Here is a 15320-nt window from a genome sequence, read left to right as displayed (position 1 = left end):
AATATACAAATTACAGCTTTGGCTAATAAATTAAGAAAAAAATATTAATTACATGTCTGAATAAAGCAACAGTTACCAAAAAGATTACCTATAGGGTCAATTTTCTTATTTCCGATCAAAGCACTTGAATGTGCGTCAGGTCGTAATTACGACTTCAGATGTCGGAAGTAGACGCTTGCCAGGAGTACCTGAAGGCAGCATGACGTCAGACGGTTTAGCAACCGGCGCGCTGCACTGAAAGGAGCGGCGTGTGTTCACCATCATTGACTTGGAAATTACTCTTTGTGGTAAAGTACAATACCTGTCAACAACATTATGTCTTGTTTTAAGGCTTGTGTGACTGATCCGATGGTTACAAAACATGAGAATAAACTTTTTAAAGGCCGGACGAACAGTTAAATGTCGCATGTTAGGTCAGCTAACTAGCTAGTAGTGTTAACGTTACCTTGCTGGTATCTGGCAACTGCTAGCTAGCAACGGTCGAGCTAACTAGCTAACGTCCTTTTGTTGACAATTCTTGTTGCTAATATAAAAAAAAATCTGTTTAGAAAGAACCAGTTGTCATTGAACATTATCTGGTGGTTCCATGCACAGTTAGGTATTCATGTGCCAGTCCTAGTAAGTTAAGTGTTAAGGGATCGACTAACTAACTCCCGCTGCATCGACTTCTCTTTCTCTCCTCCTGTCTCACATTTTGACATCTCCATAGAAACATCATGGCGGATGACATCGCGCAGCTGGCTGATGCGCTTTCCAAGACCCATGTTGGGGACGGAGAGCTGAGCTACAAGGGCCGGGGACTGAAGCTGGACAACGCAGAGTCAGGTGGGAAAAGTTTTGTCTCTTGTTTTTGTCTGTCCATCAGTTCCAGTGTACTGTTCAGCAGAGGACTGGTCCCACGTTTATCCTCAGCCTGATGTTTTTGTCACTGTCACTGTGCTTTCAGTGGAGGAGTTGGTCCATGAGATTGAGCAGTACCAGGGTCTGAGAGCGCTGCGGCTGGAGGGGAACACTGTCGGGGTGGAGGCAGCCCAAGCCATCGCCAAAGCCCTGAAGAGCAAAGATCAGCTTCAGGTATTTTAATCATTTTATGGTTTTCAGTCCCAACAAAGCAGACATGGGACTCCTCTTGATGATGTATTGTTTTCATTCTGTTTTATGTGTTCTCTTTTGTCTTTCAGAGATGCCACTGGAGCGACATGTTCACCGGAAGGCTGCGCTCTGAAATCCCAACAGCTCTGGTGAGAATCTCAGCTACTAGTTTATTGATCCTTGTTAAAGGATCAATTCCAGGGATTCCAGGAGTTATTTTGTGTTGTAATATACTTTTTTGGTGAACCCACTTTCCCTCAACCTGCCTTGTCTGCTTCTACTTCAGTTATGATTTACTACCAGAATGCCTTTCAACAACCCCCAGAGAACAGACATGAACTGTGGCATTCAGCTGTGGATTATACTTGTAGGTAGAAATAGCGATAGTGATAGCAGAGCAAAAGTTCTTCCAATCAAGAATAAGTGAAAGTGAAAGTAAAGGGGCATCCCTTTACTCAAAACACAACCTGTCTCTCTGCTGCATTGTATTCTGGTCTCTCTCCTGCTCCTGTGGGTGGAGAAATTGGTCTCTCTCCTCTTCTACAATGGATTTCTCCCTGTATGATTGTTGAACGTCTCTTGGTGCAAAATGACGGCTCTAGAAAGAAGCCCTCGCTCTTTGATTCTGAGGGACTGACACCAAAACTTGACGTTTACCGCTGATGTTTTACATCCTGAAACATTTTCTGATATCAAACTCCATTGTCTCTGTGCTTTCATCAGAGGTCCCTGGGCAGTGCATTGATGAGTGCAGGCGCCAGGCTGACAGAGTTAGACCTGAGTGACAACGCCTTCGGGCCGGACGGCGTGAAGGGCATCGAGCAGCTGCTGAAGAGCCCGTCCTGCCACTCGCTGAGGGAGCTGAGGCTCAACAACTGTGGCATGGGAATTGGAGGGGGCAAGGTGAGCTCTCTCTCTTTCTTTCTTTCTCTCTCTCTCTCTCTCCTGCCCTCTTTTAGCTCCATCTTTATTCTACAGTGCTTTGCGGTCTCTACAGTTTGTTTTCTTTGGTCTGAACCATAGTTTTACTACGTTTATTTCATTTTTGTATTTGGTTTGTTCAGGTTCAGGTTCACTCTGCCCAGTTACAAGTGAACCAGGGCTTGTAAACAAAACTCACAAGACTCACAAATAGCTTGTTTATTGAACATAGTTTTGGTAAACGGTCATCCTGCCAGGTTAGAGATTTTGGCAGTGGAGAGAGTCAAAACAAAAATAATTCCACTCCATGTAACTTTAGCTGAACATGATGGACTTGTCTGTCTCTTCCTCTCTGGTGTTCATACCAGGTCAGAACACATGAAGAAATAGCTGAATGTGAACATCAGCCAAGACTGCGGTTTGTCCTCACTTCATTTTGTTCTGCTCGGCTTTCCAAGCATGAGGAACTGCTGGCTATCAGATGTCAACATCTGCCTTCTTCTACCCATAAACCCTTGCGTTTTGGGGTCGTTTCCTGTAGTTGGTTCGAGGTGTAGTGTTAGTACATTCTCACTCCTAACAAGAGGACAGAGACCCGCATTTGCCCAAAGGAACCAAACTAAAAGAGCAAACTACTCTGTGTTGTTGTTGTTTACATGCTGTACTGTTGACAGTTGGTAGTTATTTGAAAGTCTGCATCATGGTACAGAGAGTGATGGCTGCCTGTGTGGTTCATGTAGATCCTGGCTGCAGCGCTGATTGAGTCCCACAAACAGTCGTCGGCCCTCGGAGCTCCGCTCAAACTGAGAGTTTTCATCGCAGGAAGGAACCGCCTGGAGAACGAAGGAGCCACCGCACTAGCCCAGGCCTTTCAGGTAGAAATACTCTGAAACACATGAAGTCACTCACACACATTCACAAGCTGCACAGTGTTTTATGTTAATAATATTAATTTACAGACACTGGCTTCTTATTTTATGTTGTGGCTCTTAAGTTGAAATCAGCGCTTCCCTCTGCCAGAGTCCTGTCGATGTTGTTGCAGTCCCTGCTGGTGACCAATAGAGGTCAATCTCCTCTCTGTTTTTCCCTGTAACTCCTCAGCTGCTGGGCAGCCTGGAGGAGGTCCACATGCCCCAGAACGGTATCAACCACGCAGGCGTAGCGGCACTGGCCTCAGCCATGCGGCACAACCCAGAGCTCCGAGTCCTCAACCTCAACGACAACACCTTCACCAAGAGGGGGGCGCTGGCCATGGCTCAGGTGAGGCCGGTTGATTTCCATAGTGCTGCGTCACCCTGCAGTATATTCTCTGTAACCGAGGTGATTTGAGTGGAACAACTTGTTTTTTGTACATGATTGCCTCCTGTCTGCCTCGCAGGCTCTGAGGCACCTGAGGAACGTCCAGGTGATCAACTTCGGTGATTGTCTGGTTCGCTCCGAGGGAGCCGTCGCCCTCGCCGCCGTCCTGAGAGAGGGACTGCCCATTCTCAAGGTCTGTTCAGAGCTTTATCTCCATCTGTGTGTCTAATTTGTCGTCACACCTGCCTCAGTTATTACAATTCTCCATTATGTGTGTTGCCTTCTCTTCAGGAACTGAATCTGTCATTCGGAGAGATCACTGAGGCAGCAGCTCTCGTGGTGGCTCAGACTGTCATGGACAAACCGCATATGGAGAAAGTGGATCTCAATGGTATGGATACGGTGTTAAGTCAAACCATAAATACCTGTAGCAATGCTGTCCCTGTAGCAACAGCAGTGACATGCAGGGTTCCCACAGTCATGAAAATCCTGGAAAAGTTCTGGAATATGACAATTTGTTTTCCAGTACTAGAAATGTTTTTGGAAAATCATAAAAAAACATAAAAATTTAAGAAAAGTAATGAAATTTTAAATAACGCTACTGAGTTAATAATTTCTGTAAACTTGAAACTAAACTTTACAGCAGTAATTTGAAAAATATGTGAAAGACTAAATGCAATTGGTCTGCAAAGTGGCTGCTGTGAGTCTCAAACAAAACACATTTTGAATGTCATAGCATTTGTCAAAGTTGCTTTACATTACACCACACCATGTTACTGCCTTATCCATGTCACTTATTGTACATGTCATACATCACAGTTTTGATGGAATATTATGAAGGAATATATGAAATTCAGATATAAGCCACGGCTAATTGTGTCCAGTTTTTGGACACCAGTTTTAGTTTATCTCAGTTTGTGATGGTTTCTCCTGTATGTGACTCCCAACAGGAAACTGTCTGGGAGAGGAGGGCTGCGAGGCTCTGAGGGAGGCCATGGAGAACATGGACAAAGGAGACATGCTGGCATCACTCAGGTAGTGTGTGTGTGTGTGTGTGTTTGTGTATTTTCATGTAAACAAAGGAATCTTCAGCAGCTGTCCCGAAGCTTTAGTCAAGTTCCTTCAATACAAACATCCCAACTCACCCCTGTTTATGATTTAAAACCCAAGAAGAGATTTACTGAGTAAGGAGGTTTTGTTTATCTCTTTGCACCACAGTGATGATGAGGGAGAACCTGATGATGATGATGATGAAGATGATGATGACGATGATGACGAAGAGGAAGAGGACGAAGATGCAGATGACTACAACAATGGAGAGGAAGAAAATGAGGACGAGGACGACAAAGCCATGAAGGAAAATGGAGTGACAAGTAAAGACAGCAGTCCTGCAAAGCCTCAGAGCCCAGTAAGCAAACCCTAAAATGTTAAATATAGTTTCATGTTTTATGTATTTAGCAGACATCCATACCCAGAATAACTTTTAATGCAACCATTGAATAAGTTTGAATTCCCATCTTGAGTATCCAGTAACAAGGTTTGCAGGCATCAGAGCCATCATTCCCTGGCAATACATGGAACAAACTATTCCTGCAACCCTAGAATGATGATTCACCGTTACACCTGCCATCTTTAAATATGAAGCAAAACCACAATCAAATTTTTTTTTTTTACCCTTGCATCGATCATCTTCCCCCTCTTATTTATACTGGTAGTTAATCCAGATTTATCTATCTTTCATACATATTACTCTATTAGTCACTGTTTTGTTCAATACTCAGTTTTGACTGGCCAATCAGGGCATTCTGAAGTCTGTTATTTCTGGATAACTGACCGCTGTTTCACATCTTATCTTATCACTCCGCAGTCAAGAAGTCCGGTACAGATTTTGTTGATTTCTAATCTAAATAACTGGCAACACTTTGCGTCAAAAAACTTCACCAATTTTAAATCAGTATTTCATATCATATTATTAATGTCTTTGGTAAATGCAGTAAGCTTCACACCAGGCCTTGAATCACCCTGCCAGGGCTTATTTTGCGAAGAGGCCAGCTTGGTGTACATTATCTGTTACTTATACCATGGTCTGGGTGAATACTCGATTCTGATTGGCTGCAGGGTGTCCATTAATTCCTGATAATGGACACCTACTAAGTAGTTCTAGTGAAACTGTCTGTTCACTGTTCTAAATTAATGCGCTGGCTACATAGTATCAGCCTGTATCTAAAATGAGTAACCATAGCAACAGGGACGCAGTCAAAGCCTCCGTTTACAATTTGTATGTTTGTGAAAATCTTGATATTGATTTGGGGACAATGACATGGCTGGATAGCTAGCTAGTCTTGTTGTTAAACATACTGTCAAATTATATTTACTGTTTGTCAATGTATTTAATGTTTGTGTTATTGACTTTGAATGTTGCTAGCATAACGTTAGCTTTCTGGCTCATAGCTGAGCCAAAGGGTTCTATGAGCTGAGCGGACTAGAAATATCTCCTGCTGCCAAGTCGTATCTAAGGTTCGTCCTATTTACTGGAGTAGTGAACAACGTTTCCATTGCATAAGAACCTTATGGGACGGTAATGATTGTTCCAGGTATTAGTCAAACCCTCAGGCGTTACCAGGGAAACTGAGTTATGGCTTGTGAAAAACTTTAGATTTTGATTACAAAACGCATGAAAATATGAATTAATGGTCTTAATTTTTTTTTCTTTGGCAAGTGACCATGGTATAAGCGGGATAATGCCCTTCGAGGTGTCCATAATCAGGAATTAATGGACTCCCCATCGTCCATTATTTCCTGATTATGGACACCTCGTCGGGCATTATCCCTTACTTAATAATTATACATTACACAAAAATAATTATTCATGCCCTGATCCTGATTGAGACTTTCTGTCTCCACCTCCAGCCAGAAGTCTTGTCTTTCCTCAGCTGCCCGTCTGCTGAGAAGCTCCTGCAGCTGGGAGAGAAGAGGACGAGTCTGGAGCAGCAGGTGGGAAATGAAACAAATCTGAATATAAAGAATGGCAGCTTCTGTTTACCAACACACACAATCTGGAAAGAATAGAGCCTGTTGTTAAGACTCTTTATCTCTTCTTGTCAGGTGGATTTGTCAGACCCAGACAAGGCCGCCGACGTTCTTCTGAAAATCTCCTCTGTGTACAGCGAGGAACCAGAGACCAAGACGGCCGTTCTGGAAACCATTGGTGAGTGGAGAAAGCACACAAGCTGCACTTTTTCTCACCTTTCCCCCCTCTTGTTTTGAGCCTTTTCCTCTTACATCCATTTTCATTTAAAAGTGCTATCTGTAGCATTTTAACATTGATAATTCATCACCACATTGATTTTGAGACATTAGTACAATTGCTGAAAACAAATAAGACCATCACTGAGAAGCCTGTCAGCCTCTAGTGGCCTCTACTCTACATTTTAAATTGTTTCTCCACCTGGTGGATTTGGAGGGAAATCTGCTGGAACGCTTTACGGCACAAAACAGGAAGAGGTTCTGTTCTTCCAGAGCAAACGGAGCTAAAGCTTTCAGAGTTTCTGACAGCAGATGGTGGAAGGAGGGAAAGGAAGATGGAGAAATGTGGTCTTCATTTTGAGAAACACCAGCGCTAGCAATACCACAGGTGTGAGACAGAAGTCTTGACCCTGGTCTCATTTGTTTACCTAATTATACCAAGGTACGACAATTATTTTGGCAAGGCTACACATATGTACACCTTTTAAAGTTTACCTGCACAGTGCAACCTTGTTTTTTTTTAACTGGAAGTTGATAGATTTGGCCACGCAGGTGAAAAGTTAAGTTATGTTTGAAACCCTGCCACTGATAACAACATATAGGACTGATTTGGTGTTATTGTTGAAGTTCAAATTGTTGCTCCCCCTAGTGATTCAAATCTCTGTTTGTCAGTTTGCACAGCAAGAAATCCATCACATTAACACCAAACTGTGGTGAAGTGGTCAGACTGCAGTCTAACCTGTTTGTGTCCCACAGACTCGGTGCTGAAGAAGCTCCTCTCTGGTTCGGCCCTGCAGTCCTGCTGCTTCCTCTCCACTCTGCTGGTCCTGATGGGACTCCTGAAGGTACAGCTGCTCTGACCAGCGCCTGCAGGAGCCGCTCTCCCCACGCTCCCTCTGCTGCCAGACCTTACATTACATTATGTCACTTAGCAGACGCTTTTGTCCAAAGCAAAAAATAAGTGCATTTTGTCAACAGTAGTGAAACCAACTGTGTATCACAGTCTTCCTCAGCTAAGCCTTTTAATAGGAATAAGTAGCATTTGTAGTTTTTGAGTAGAAGGGGAAGAAGACCTTACCTACCGCTTATCTTTCTGCTCATAATGTGTCCTGCCATCTCATCTGGAATGGGACACTGTTTATCATAACAAAAAAATGAAAATTCATTCATTCATTCACATTTACTTTCTATTAGGGCCCAACCCATGCTGGATTTTGGGGTCCAATGTCGATATTTAAAGTACTAGTCTGTGACATTTTCATATGAATACATGTCAGTGATTCAGCTTATATCCAGCTCATAAAAGCTTTTCCATTTGCTGTTCTAAACATTTGCTGTCTGGTAGCTGGTAGGGAAAAAATCTTTTGCCACACAGGAAGTGATGCGTTTTACATTTCCAGTTTGTTTGTAATAAACAGAAGAAGAAGAACTGGGTAGTTAGCATGAGCAGCGATAGCCACCACAGCTGAACAGACAAAGAAAAGAGAAACTCAAACTGCAAACAGAAATTCCAAGCTCCGCCCACACTGTTTGATTGACAGGTGATCTGTGGGAAGTGCAGTGCAGAAACACCACAGTGATGAGTGACAAAGATGGAGACAGAATTTGGAGGATCTTGTAGATTTATCACTAGCAAAATTAACAATTTAACTGACAGTATACAGTAGATGTCTTTTGTGTGATGGTATGTCATCTCTCAGCATCATGGAAATTAATCGAATAACGTTGACATAAAAACATCTTGGCAAATGAAAATATCAGTGACCTAATAAATCTGCCTAGTTCCACTCTCCATGAAAACTGAATGGAAATGATCCTGGTGAGATATTCTTTTAATCTTAATTCTGGAAACTTGAAATTTACAGAATATACAGTATGTCGCTGTCAAATCTTCCCATTACTCGATTATTATTTCTATTATCACATCTTCTCCTCTCTTTAGACAGGCCATATTTAAATGTAATGCTGTTTGTTTAGTATTAAAAACCATTAACAGAACTGTTGCTCTGCTGTCTGCTGCTGTGTTGGCTCAGGGAGAAGGGAAGGCGAGGAAGGTGCCGCTGGTCCCAGGTCAGCTGTTGTGTCTGGAACATGCCGTGCAGCAGGACTATTTCACCCAGGACCACGCCGCGCTGCTGCACACCTTCCTGTCCAGGTGAGAGAAGAGCCACACCGTTTTGTTCATTACCACTTGTTGTACTTTCCTGCTGAATTGAAGGTGTCAGTGGGATTTGTGATGATTAATGTCGTCTGCTTCGTCAAACCTCACCAGGGCAAGAAATGTTGTGTATTTATAGTCAGATTGTTGTGATGTGGAACATGGCCAGCTGGAGACGATTATTATTTTAAAATCATTATTTCATGCTTCAGTGATTATTTCATGCTTCAGTGACAGGTCCAAAATGGCTGATAGGATTTCGGTGGCTGAAACGGATTTCTTAACATTCATAATTTGACTCGTACAGACAGAGTATGTTGTCACACCCCAAAGGCTATGAATCATTTTATTAACTTCAAAGACGTTCAGAAAGTCTTGATATATCCGGATCTCTGTGACTTTTATCGACTTCAGCAACTGGTTGGAATTGCAGCAGCATCGGCCGAATTAAACTCCTGCCACACAAGTCTGTGGCACAGTTTTTACCTTTATTTTTTATTTTTCCAATGTGAGGGATGCAGGTACTTTGACAATGACATTAAAGATTGAAAAAAAAAAAAAAAAAAAAAACATAAATTTTTTTTTTTAGTTGTACCTGTTTATCTCTTGTATTACCTTTTTTTTCCTATTTTATATTAAAAAAAATTCGGCACACACTTTTATGTAAAGTTTGATCTGTTTTTAATTGTATCTCTGTTTGTGTGTTTTTAGTTGTACCCGTTTACCTCATATATTACCTTTTATTCCTATTTTCTATTATTTATTTTTATTTTTCTATTATTCATTGTGGTAGTTTCACATCACTGTTTTGGGGTTTTATTGTATGTAAAGCACTTTGTAAACATTGTTTTTAGAAAAGTGCTATACAAATAAAGTATTATTTACCTTTAATCATAGCGCCCCCATTAGACCAATTACTGTTATTTTTAAATGCCAGAAAAGTGCCAAAATGCGTCATCCCTCCAAGTTTACTCAAAATCAGACCAGTGGTGTCTGAGATGTCACAGATTTCATCACATGGGGGACAAAAATGAGTAGGAACCCTGTAATGTAGTGTAAAAAAGTGTCATCCCCCCCCCCCCCCCCCGCATTGTGATTCTGTGTTTCTCGGTTCACTCTGAAGTTTCAGTCTGTGTGTTTGTGTGTCTGAACCTTCCAGGAACGGTGAGGCTCTGAAGTCGTGCAGCAGCGCCAGAGAGAGGCTGAGCTCCGCCCTGCAGAAGAGGTGCGACGCCAAATACTGAGTCCTGCCTGTCCTCCACCAGCCAACCACTGCCAGTACCAACACCCCGACACACACACACACACACACACACACACACACACACACATATATACTGCACTGACAGACATTTGTCGTTTTCTCACCAACGAAACCAACAGGGAAACTTTACACTTGAACAAGGGACTCCTGATTTGTATATTTTATGTTGAAGACTGTCCAGATTCTCTTCCCTCCAATTTTTATTTTTCTACTTATGCTTATGACTTCTATTTTTTTAGTACAAAATAGAAAATGTGATTTAAAAAAAATTTTGAAAATATAGAACGACGCTCCAGTTAACCTTTGGGTTAATGTGGGGAAAAAAGGTGAAATTGATTGTAACCTGGAGTACAACTAACTTTAGATAATACCAATATGGCAACTTCTGCAGCATATTGTTTGCATTACGTAAAGCATTTAATATGTTTTTGTTTTCATAACTCGCTCTTTTGTTTTGTTTTGAAACAACGCACTGCAGTCATTGTAGACAGGGCTCCTACACACGTCTGGAAATCTGGACGAAGAAGAAGAATTTGGTAATTTCCAGGTCTTGACACGTTTGGAAATTGCTCAAAAAAGTTTGGAAAAAAAAAAAATTGTTGCACTGTCCTGAAATATGAACACATACAACCACACACTTTCTGTGGTTTTAGACCCTGTCATTTCACATAATCTGAGAGTAATCTTTGTGTATAAAGTGATATGGCAGAGTTAGTAGAGGCACGGCGAGTATCGATTTAAATCAAACTGAACACCAACTAAAACCTTTTTTTTGTGACCAAATTTTTTTAAAATCGTTTTCTATTTCTTACATCATATGAAAAATAAACATTATCTTCCCCATCCCCCCACCCTGTGAGCACAGAAGTCCCTTACATACATTCATATTTCAAAGCCCTACATCACAGGAGAATAGATAAAATATATAAGTGAATAAATCAATAGATAGATAAATCATATGACCAAGATTTTCCAACCATGTTAGTTTCGTCTGTACTTGAAGAAAAAAAAAAAAGTAAACGTATAGATAACATAATGTATGAAAAATACATATATATTACATACAGTATATACATATTACATACATAAATATGTAGGAGAAGAAAGGAAAAAAGACTAAAACATAACTGATCCTATAAAGCAGATTAAAGGGATGCAGCCTGACTTTCTTTGGTTGTCTGAAATGCAACTAAAATCTTAAAATCAAAAGAAACATGTCTGGAAAAAGAATGAAAATTGAATTTTTGAATTAAAAGTGTGTAGGAACCCTGTTTAGATCTTCTGACTTTTATCATTCCATCTCATGTTTTGGCCTCGAGTGACAGGACACATTCCAGATTTCTATTGTTTTTTATATATCTACGGAAAGGGAAAGGGGACATACAGTGTTTCGTGGGCAGTCTGTCCAGCCACAGTCATCACACGGCTGTTTGGCCGCAGGGTTCAGTCAGGTCAGAGCGCTGTGTGCATCAGACTGTGAGCAGGAATGGGCTGCATGCATGAGCATTTCCCCCCCTATGGACCTGAATGTACAGTATGCGGCGCGCGGCCCAGCACTGCACAGTCATAACACTGCAGAGCTCAGGACAACACAGGAAACTAAACCAAATGTGTGTATTTTCGTAAGCAACTTGAGGGAAAATGTTCCATAATCAACCGTCTAACTTTATGAGGAATGTGCTGCTCAGAGCGCTTTGTGTTGCACAGATTCAGACTTCATCTCTGATCTCTGTGTGTTACCTCATGTAGTTCATGTTGTTCTTAATGTGATAGAGCATTTAGGGAAAATAGGATGAAAATGGAATGTACTTTGCTGGGATCTTCATGTACTTCACATGGACTGAATAACTTTAGATAGTGCGGACTGCATGTGCATTGTCAAGATATTGATGTGTTTTTTTGCTTCGTATGTTGTTCATTTGTACTGAACGGTCTGTGGATAAATGATGCTACTAATCCAACAAGCCTGGCTCCTGTTGTTTCATTCTGTGGTTGGTGAGCAATGTTTCATATTCAGTGGGGGGTGAGGGGCGGGTTGTTGTTTTAAATTCTTGTAATCCGTTATTAGTTACTTTTTTCTTTCATATTGTTTCAACTTTGGTTTTTAAAAAGTGAAAATCCTGCAGCATCTTGTGCAGACGACATGCTGCAGTCTTGGTATAAATTAGACTGGCTTACTGTTATTTTATTTTATTTTTTAAAGTGGGTAACGCAACTAGAAGTAACTTTTCCCAACACTGTTCATGTTTGACATCATTGACACTAATTTGTAGCTCTAGATTAGATGGCATTATGGCCACAGCAGCAGAGATATTTTTGCTTTAAAGGAATAGTTCATCCCTAAATAAAAATTGGCCCTGATGTCTGCTCACCCCCCGTCAGTCGAAATCCCACTGAAGTTGGTAGGAAAACAGACAGTTACCTCATGCAGTTCCATCTCAGCCTTCTCCTAAACTATTGAAGTTAACAGGAACATATTTTTACAGCTCCGATAAAGCAGTAAATGTCCATCAAATTTCTCCAAACTTAACTTCAATAGTTTGTCAGAAGGCTGAGCTGGAGCTACAGCGGCTAACTCGCTGTGTGTTTGGTTTTCCTACCAACTTCAGTGAGTTTCTGACATGAGAGTGAGTAGATAATGACTGCACTTTCAGTTTGGGGTGAACTATTCCTTTAACGGGCTCAGAGGAGCAGTGTGCGCACTTCAAACCCTCCAGAGGTGGGGTGTGGGGGGGTGAGGTGGGGTGAGGTTGGGGGGGACGGGCCGAGTGAGAGTGAATGAAGGGATAAACGGAGTTTGTTTTGGATGGGGGACAGCCGGGGGAAGAGCAGCCGAGGCACCAGAGACCGTGAGAGAGTCAGCGGTCAGTAAAGAGCCGGACGGACCGCGACGGAACCACGGTGAGTCGCTTCTGTGCGTAAAGTGGAGATGAAGTGGGCTTCTTTATGGTTTATAGTCTAAAAGGTTGTGATTTCAGATAGATAGAGATGTGTGGTGTGGCTGAAATAGGCGACAGAATATTTCGACACTAAGAAAATATAAACTGTAAGAAGGTAAAGTCGCCTAAAGTAAACTGCCTCACCATTCAATCACGCAGACATACGCCGTGATAACTTTATTTTACGCACTTGGGAGTCAAATGGGCTCTCACCATACCTCAGCTAAGTGGGTCCAAATTTTATCTTGTGGTTTCTATCATTATAACAGAAAGTAAAGATCAAGCAAATGTCGCCAGAAATTTATTTGGAAGCCAAATCTGAAAAAAAAAATCACATCAGGCGAGCATCAGGATCAATATTTCCTCGAAGCTGATAGTTTGGTGACTTGCATCTTGCTAAAATATAATGATATATTGTCAGTTATCAACAATAATAATAATAATAAAAAAGCTGATATAATATATAGGGCGGTTGGGTGTTTTTTGGCAAATGATACATGCCAGGGATTTTGCCATTCCTTAAGGTTTGGTGAATCGGCCTCCCTGTTTACGCACTAGGCAACATTTACATGGAAAATACCAAATATGGTGGAAGTAATATCTGGTAGTTACGGCACTGAGAGGCGATGGAGAGGAGTGTGCTCACCGTTCCTCGCCAGGGGAAACACATTTTTTAGGGGGGGAAACAAATTTTGGCACAACAGCGGCAGGAAGACACTGCGCGTCTTTGTGCGCGGCCGGCGCGCCGGCTCCTCTGCGGTCTGCACTGCTGATCCCCGGGGAGAGGCGGACACACGGGCCGGCCCGAGGAAATTCCTCCGGCTCTGATTTCTCTGCCCCTCTCTCTCTTTTCCTCTCTCTGCTCACGGGGTCCGAGGACCAAAACCTGGCACACTGCAAAAATATTAAGGAGCTTCAATTCAGTCAATTTAGTCAACTTAGTCAATGTGAAGTTGACTGAAATAGTACTCAATAGCTAAGTAGGGCTATACGGTTGAAATCAATATCAAGATAATCATAAGGATTTTTTCGATATCAACATAGCCTATATCGTGAAATGGCTCACGTATGCAAAATCACATGTTGAATAATCTTAATTGATGTTCATCCCATTGAACTGAATGGTGATGTTGGGTGTGATATCAAACAAAACTGAACTTTTCAAATAATATTCCTCCCATAACTCGTTTTGTCAGAGTTTTTAAATACAATTTTCTTGTTATCAATTTAGACAGCAGAATTGAATGTGTCACAATATCCCAAAATCACAATATCATCACAATATGATTTCACTGAAAGACATAAATGATAATATTGAATTAACACCCAGCACTAGGTCAAAGATCAATAGTTTTTCTAATGTAAAACTCACTGAGGGAACTTAAAAAACAGCACAGACAGACAAGTAACAGACAAGACAGACAGTAAGTTCAATCAGCAAATGTCTAGTCATGCTGACAAGTGTTTCTCAGTTGAATCCAGTGACTAATTGATAAACTTTCATCTTTTACTAGTGAGATGGTTTTCAGTTTCAGCTGTTCAGGTGTCACTACATCATTACATTATTAGGCAAAAAGCTGATTCTGCACTAATGTGAGCACCAAATGGACTGTACCTGTCTTGTGTAGGCCTAATAGAGACTTTCCACCTTATTTCTAGTCTATATGGTCCCTACTAGTCTATATATCCCTAAAAGTAAGGAATTACGGAGAGATTTGGTCAATATGAGCCTCAGTAAGGAAATGCAAAACAATATAGGACACACCCTTCTTCACATATTCTGCATGAAAGAGTGTAAATATTCAGATGCAGAGATGAAGAGGAGGGTAAACCCACCTAACCTCAGTTTACCCATCTAGTCTGTGTGTTTGGGGAAGGCACCGCTTCACCTTGCCCACATTTTCAGGCCGCAAAGTCAGAGTGTGGAACTGTGGAGCTTTTCATGTCCATTCCCGCGGATCAAGGACTGTTGATCCGACACCAGAATGTGGTTTTAAGGCATTCCAGTGAAGACTAAGGGAGCCCAATCTGACCAAAATAGCACTAATCCCGAAAAAGTAAGGAATTATGGAGAGATTTTATCAATATGAGCCTTAGTGAGGAAATGTAAAACAATATAGAACACACCCATATTCCCCTATATTCTGCATGAAAGAGTGTAAATATTCAGATGCAGTGATGTAGAGGAGAAGTTTACCTTTATTTTTTATTTGCAGAATAGAGTTTACCAACCTTTTTAGGCTGTCATGAATCTTTATATGGTAAATGTAGTAAGTATACCGATGCAAGTCATATGAAATACGGTCTATTAATACTAGAAAGACTAGTGAATTTGGGGGTTTAAGAGAAGGCCAATAAGCCCTCAGTTCAAGAGGGTAAAAAAACATAATTATAAATCCTA

General features: G+C 41.4%; 1 protein-coding gene across 2 annotated transcripts; it reads left to right on the top strand.

Annotated features, from left to right (window-relative positions):
* Nucleotides 1-208: 208 nt before the first annotated feature.
* On the top strand, nt 209-10755 carry rangap1b (Ran GTPase activating protein 1b). 2 transcript variants are annotated; one of them, XM_071528216.1, is made up of 17 exons: nt 209-287; nt 710-825; nt 947-1074; nt 1182-1241; nt 1816-1995; nt 2754-2888; nt 3115-3273; nt 3392-3505; nt 3604-3703; nt 4263-4347; nt 4531-4720; nt 5738-5743; nt 6223-6306; nt 6418-6520; nt 7315-7403; nt 8592-8713; nt 9876-10755. In XM_071528216.1, the coding sequence occupies exons 2-17, from the start codon at nt 717-719 to the stop codon at nt 9958-9960; spliced, it is 1749 nt and encodes a 582-aa protein (XP_071384317.1). In that variant the 5' UTR covers nt 209-287; nt 710-716; the 3' UTR covers nt 9961-10755. The 2 variants fall into 2 exon arrangements, with proteins under 2 accessions (XP_071384317.1, XP_071384316.1); XM_071528215.1 differs by lacking the exon at nt 5738-5743.
* Nucleotides 10756-15320: the final 4565 nt, after the last annotated feature.

This window comes from Centroberyx affinis, unplaced genomic scaffold (genome assembly GCF_046629955.1).
Source record: "Centroberyx affinis isolate AG114_WGS23_722 - 3 ecotype Tasmania unplaced genomic scaffold, CSIRO-AGI_Caff_v1 ptg001636l_1, whole genome shotgun sequence".
Taxonomy (NCBI): domain Eukaryota; kingdom Metazoa; phylum Chordata; class Actinopteri; order Beryciformes; family Berycidae; genus Centroberyx; species Centroberyx affinis.
The sequence above is the reverse complement of the archived record's forward strand: the minus strand, read 5'-3'. Positions and strand labels throughout refer to the sequence as shown.